The 6,284-nt window shown below is 52.0% G+C and overlaps 1 protein-coding gene across 1 annotated transcript; it reads right to left on the bottom strand.

Annotated features, from left to right (window-relative positions):
- Window positions 1–750: 750 nt before the first annotated feature.
- LRP88_01373 (uncharacterized protein) lies at window positions 751–5,936 on the bottom strand (the record flags this gene model as incomplete). Its single annotated transcript, XM_083238060.1, has 3 exons — window positions 751–4,504; window positions 4,617–4,916; window positions 4,969–5,936. 3 exons carry the CDS (start codon window positions 5,934–5,936, stop codon window positions 751–753), a joined length of 5,022 nt encoding a protein of 1,673 aa, XP_083106565.1.
- Between the last annotated feature and the right edge of the window lie 348 nt (window positions 5,937–6,284).

Raw genomic sequence — 6,284 nt, 5'->3', positions numbered from 1 at the left:
GCGCCCTGATCATTACAACCAACAACCAACAGTCTACAGCATATGCGGCATTCAGAAACTGACAACCAACAGTTCCAGATAAAGGCTCGTGAAGATCGACTCACTGAGCTCGTGGTTATAGAATTGAGAACCTATCCGCACGAAGAATCCTCTCATTACATCCTTTCCAAGCTTTGTTCATCGCTTCTCTCACCCCTCGATCATCATGTTCGGATTACCAGCAGTTCTTCTTGCTATAGTTCTTGATATTTGTGCACTCATCATTCGTTATAACACGGGACAATGGTCAACGCAAGCAAAGCAGCTTCTCTTCTCCTCGCATTTGGTTTATTTGACCGAAGCGCTGCGGTCTACAACCTAACATCTCAGACAGTGAGCTACACGCCCATCGTTCACGACTGGACCAGTGGTGAACCAACAAAATATCCTGTACACCAAGTGATCTGTTGAGATGCTTGCTTATCCTTACGAGCTGACTCACTGGATCATGTTACCACACCGTCTTTGAGCTGTCCAGGTGGTGCATATATTGTGTTGACGGTGGTCGGCTACGATGAAGAGAGAAATGGGGTTGTTCAGCTATTGCGGGTTGACATGCATGGCAATTTCCTTTCGTATAGCTAGGTACTTCTACCAGCACATAGCTTAAGCTCAGTACACATACAATTTCATGCCTAAGAATTTCCTATTACTACCTAAATTATCCCCTAATTCAAGACGCCAACCAACCCGTACCTTCTGTACCAGTGACTACTCCTTAACTCGTCCCTGCGTAAACCGCTCAGCCGGCCAACCCTGCATAGTCCACTTTGCATTAACAACATCACCCCCCATAACAAGTGTGTGCTCTAACAAGCAACTCTCCTTCTTCATCTGCGCACCGCTCAGCAGCCTACTTCCGGTTCGCAGCACACATCCATCCCCGATCTCGAGCCTGTTCAAGTCGAAATTCCCACGTGTATTGATGTGCGCAACAACGCTCGCATCATCGACGGCAACCCTATTGCCTAGAGTGATCAAGTCTGGCTCGGTAAACATCAGACTAGGTGTTCCATTGGCGAACAGAGCACAATCTTTTCCAATGTCGGCGCCCAGAGCTCTGAAGTAGAACACGATCCAGCTGGTTCCTGTAAGAAGGCCCAAGACACCGTTGCCCTGATAGCATTGTCGCCGGATGCGCTCAATGCCGAGGAAGATTTGCCAACGCTGACAGTATGAAGACTTATCCCAGTCGTAGTTTCCAGGCATGCGTCGTCCCAGTAAAGACCACTTTGAACAAATGACGATGGCGAGGGCAAAGACAGCTTGAAACGTTGTCAGGATAGCAATCATGATCAAACTCAGAATGAAGACCGCTGCCAGATCGTACCACACACTGAGGCCTTCTCGAAGATACCGTTTGACAACCAAGTCCACAACCTGAACAGATGATATGCTGGGAATGTTCCAATAGAACGCAGTGAACACAGTGAGGAATGCCGAGTAACAGAAGATTGCAAAGGGTCCAAGGACATGGTACGAGGCAAGATTGAGATAAAAGGCGCGCCCAAATGGCGATAGGTCCTGCTTGGGGGCGTCGTCATCGGAGCTGTCGTCCATCTCGCTCTCGGATGTCATGAAGGGGTCGGCCGTGACGTGATAGTTTGCCTTCTTCGGACCCTTGCCGGACTCTGCCAGGGTATCATCGCTGCTCATATGCGAGATCTGAGTGCGTACGTGTGACTTCCCTGTTTGGCGCCTAGGTCCGGTCAGAGTTTCGTCGCTACTCATGTGCTGGATTCGGACTCGAGGGTTCCCCTTCTCCTTAACATCGCGACCTGTCGACAAGCACACAGCATCGCCTGCTTTGGAACCAACATATGTCCCTCCTGGGGAATAAGTCTTGCCTCGTCGTGTCAAGGCGCCAGATCCCATGGTCACTCGCTCTCCAACCTCAACGCCAGGCAAAAGACAAACACGATCAGCAATCATGGCGCGGTCTTTGATGGCGATTTTCTCGGATCCGAGGCCGTCAGAAGTCACCAAGTGAGCGCGGGAGCCAAACACAACATCGTTTCCAACCTCCAACAGGTGGTAGTCACTGATGCTAGGACCGGTTCCCGGCCAGTATACGCGCTCGCCGACTTTCGCTCCCAACATTCTCAAGGCCACGGATGTTGCCTCGTAATGTTGCCCGAACATGGAGGTTACGTCGTGGAGTCGAGGAACAGGGCAAAGGGCTTTGGTGAGGTTTACTCTCCAAGTAGTGACGGCGCCTTGGGATTGGGCAGAATCTGGATCAGCCTTGCCAAACACTGCGTCGAGGACTCCCTTCACAATGACAGTGAACCCAAATAGGAAGAATGGTCCGAAGAGGGCTTTCAGGACGAGTGCAAGGTAGTGGTATCCTACTCGTTCCGGCTCAGCAAACCAATTGATGATGCCTCGTAGTGGCGAATTACTCTCCGAGGGTTTTTGTATGACCATGCCAATGAGGCCAGCCATCCAGGGGACGAGAGTCAAGAACCACGCGACAAGCTTGAGCGGCATCGTGAAAAGGCATTGCAGTAGCCAGTGAGGCTTCCGGGCTTGACCCGGCAACTGGTCCCGGTATGCTTCGTCCGCATCCTCCATTTCCCAACTGGACGAGTTGAAGCCGAGACAAGTGTTGGGCGGCAACTCGGATCCCGGAGCTACGATTGAAGCGACACCGACTGAGCAGCCCGCTCCAATCTTGATACGGCCCAGGTACATGCTTGTGTTGCCTTCCGCTGCAAATGGGCGGCAGATACACCTCGAAAGGATAGTGTTGTCCCCGATATCGAGAAGATCCCATTCCCCAAGAGCGGCCCCAGTGAGCTTGGCATTCTTTCCAATCTTGGCTCCCATGAGTCGGTAGTACAGACGCTCCATGGTTTCATTCGTGTTAAAGAAGCCTTTGCCGCAAATACTGGTGATCTTCTGAACCATCCACCACCGGGTATGGTAGACTCCCCACATGGGATAGAGACCTTCCCGATAGCGACCGATGATGAGCCACTTCGCGGCAATACCGACAAAGGGCACGACACAGCGAACCACGACTCGCGAGATAAAGATGGAGACAATCAAATTCAGCAGTCTTCCGGGAACCGAGTCGTTTGTAGGGAGCATCTGACTGTACGCCAGAGCCACCATGAGGACAGTCCATTGGAAGGCTCGCCTCAGGGGGTAGATGACCATCAGAGGGATCAACTGCAAAAACATCAGGAAAGGGTTGGTGGAGCTGCAGGTCTTGGTGCAGCCTGCAGTGTTATCCGCCTTTTCGTCATCGGATTGATTCGAGCTCGACACTTTGTCGATGTGTGTCGCAATGGCCATAACAGTTCCCTCGTTGAACACGAGACTGATGGGTAGATGCACGTTGAACTGGGCACGTAGCGCCGACATGAGACGGCCAGCTCCCAAGGAATCTCCTCCCAGACTAAAAAAGTCAACATCAGGAGGAATGTCGCCCGAAGGAATCGACAGGGTTTCCGCGAATGCTTTTGTGACCAGTCCCTCTGTGGTCGCGCTCAACTTCTTGATGGAGTCGTTCAGGTACCGCTCTACCTCCATGTGCAGCTCAGCGACATCAACAATCCCTGAGCTACTTCTTGGGAGTGGCCTAGCCAATGTGTGTATTTGGTTGGGTATCATGTAGTTGTCGATCGCGGTGCTCAGACCTCCCCGGATGTCGTTGACCAGTTCGGCCCCGATCACGTCGATACCGGCTTGTCTTGGGGCTAAGACGGCCTCAGGTCCACCGTCCTTCGGGTCCTGGCCACAGAAGACCTCCGTGTTTCGAGGAAGAAGACCTTGTATCTGTCTCGACAGATTGGCGTAATCGACTGAACAGGCAGAGCATTCGATTGGAACAGACAGAGCTGTGTTAGGGGGTGGGCATGACGCTTGCCAATGCCTTTCCAGGTATGGAGTGTCATCGCTCACATCAGGCAGCCCCAATCGCTGTCCAAGCTTGATTCGGAGGACTTTGTTGTTCTTCTTGGGAAGATCATCCATATAGGTGATCAAAACAGGCCATTTGGCTTGCTGGAGGGACGACTTCAAAGAGCTGTGTAGGGTCTTGAGATCAACCCGCGGGACCTTGGGAGGCGTCACCAAGGCGACTGCAACAACTTCCTGGAGGACATCATGGCATGCCGAGAATGCCAAAGCCTGGCTGACCCTTCCACTGATCCGGGAGTCGCTGGACATAGATGCTGACATGATGGCATTCTCAACCTCGAACGGGGAGATCAACTCTCCGCCGCGGTTGATGACTTCTTTACTTCGGCCCGTGATGTAAAGATAGCCGTCATTGTCCATGTATCCAAGGTCGCCCGTATCAAACCAGCCATCCTTATTAAAGGGAGACTTGTCGTACGTGCCGTCTGGTTTCAGGTAACCAGGGAAGACTGGTTCACCACGAACACAAATTCTTCCCACTGTCCCGTTCGAAACCACAACCTCTGACCAATCCAGAATCGTAAGGTCTGGACCAGTACTGATACCAGATGTGCCCTCGCGATCCAGGCGATAGTTAAGAGGGGGTGTAGAGATGGGCATGCACCTGCATCCGTTTAGTATTTGGCCACGACTTCAGTCACAGTACTTACTCAGTCATTCCATAACTAGGAAGTACAACGCAGTTGAAGGTGTCGCGCAGCTGACAAGCCAGAGACGGCAGGAGACCACCCGCGGCATTGCAAGCCAGGCGAATGCGACTGTTCTCCAAGGCTTTGGTCCGGACCGTTGCCTCGGCCAGGATGACAGAGTGCATTGATGGCGACGCGTAATACCAAGTGGGCTGTACATCCTCGGCGACATCCCAGAAGAGATTGGGGTCGAACGCAGAGCAACAAACTGTCGAGCCACCAGAGAAGATTGGCGCAAAGATGTTTCTTACCAGGCCACCACTATTTCATGTTAGGTGATCGGACATTTCCAGGGACATCGAGAGTCACTTACACATGGTATAGGGGCATCATGTTGAGGCAGATGTCCTGAGAAGTCAGGCCCCATGACTCCATCACGAAGACAATGCCAGCAATGATCGAATGCGTTGTCAGAGGCACAACCTTCTTGGTTCCCGATGTCCCACTTGTGAAGAGGATCAGGCCTATGTCGTCTGCATTGTTGGGCTGAGGCATGGTCTCGTTTGTCGGTATTCCTGCTCCTCCCACTGTGGTGACACAGATGTCATCGCCTCGAGTCCAGTTCACGATGAAGATCTGGATGTCGTTCTCCACAACCCACTGGGCGTCAAGACAGAGCTTCTTGTAGTCATCGCTTGTGGTCAGAATACATTTCGCTCTGGATTGCAAAATGTCTGCTTGGAACTGCTCAGGACCGGCTGCTGGGTTGATGGGCGCTGCGGTATAGTACGTGGTGACCGCAATACAAGTGGCTGCAAGGATTGGGCCGTTGGGGAGCGCAATGGCGACAACGGGTTTTGTCTTAGACGAGTCAACCGGCAGTTGAAAGTTGTTGACGAAATGGTTCAGGCCTCGATAAGTGATATAGTTGTCGGCATTTGTAGCTCGCAGAGCAGGTTCGTTACCAGATCCGATGAACTGAGAAAAGGAAGTGTACGACTTCTTCACGAGCTCTTTGGTGGCTTCCACTAGCCATGCTGAGTCCCCGTCATTGTGTGCCTTGACCTCCTCAGGGAGAAGTTTGTAGAGTCGCGTATGGCACTTGATGAGATCAAACGTCGGCCACTCTCCAGGGATCTCGGTCAAGACGAGATAGAGAAGATGCAGGGGTCGGATGGACGGTCTGGGTGTACTGGGAATCGAGGCCAGGAGGCGGGCCTTGTCCAAGTCTGGCTTTTGTAGGGCCTGGAACTGTCGGCTTTGCTTGACTTCTGCTGGCGATAAGTCGTATAACTCCATCAAGAGAGCCGAGATGCCCGGAGGGGGATGTTCTTGAATCATGGTAGGCGTTGACAGGTCGTTTTCAAGGTCTCTAGGCAAGATGTGTAAAGACTTGTCATAAAACGGTAATGATATGAGTATTCGACATTGACCAGTGGTCGGCATATGACAGTTAAATACCCATCCAGGCTCATCATGCAAAGGCATAGTTCTGTCGTGATCGAATCGTCGATTCAACGATCGAGATAACGCAACACATGCCAGTCATTGACGGGAGACTTCATCTCCCTAGTCCTTCTATTTCTCTACTTTGCCATGGCCAAGAATGACATGTGGAAACTTTGCCAACATCAAGCAGAAAGCCGTTTCACTCGGGACGCTTGTCAAACGCCGATCCTGATGATCAGG

The sequence above is a fragment of the Fusarium phalaenopsidis genome (assembly GCF_050370095.1).
Source record: "Fusarium phalaenopsidis strain FUZ10S chromosome Unknown contig_32278, whole genome shotgun sequence".
Lineage (NCBI taxonomy): Eukaryota > Fungi > Ascomycota > Sordariomycetes > Hypocreales > Nectriaceae > Fusarium > Fusarium phalaenopsidis.
Note: the sequence above shows the minus strand (reverse complement) of the source record. Positions and strands in the feature narration are given on the sequence as shown.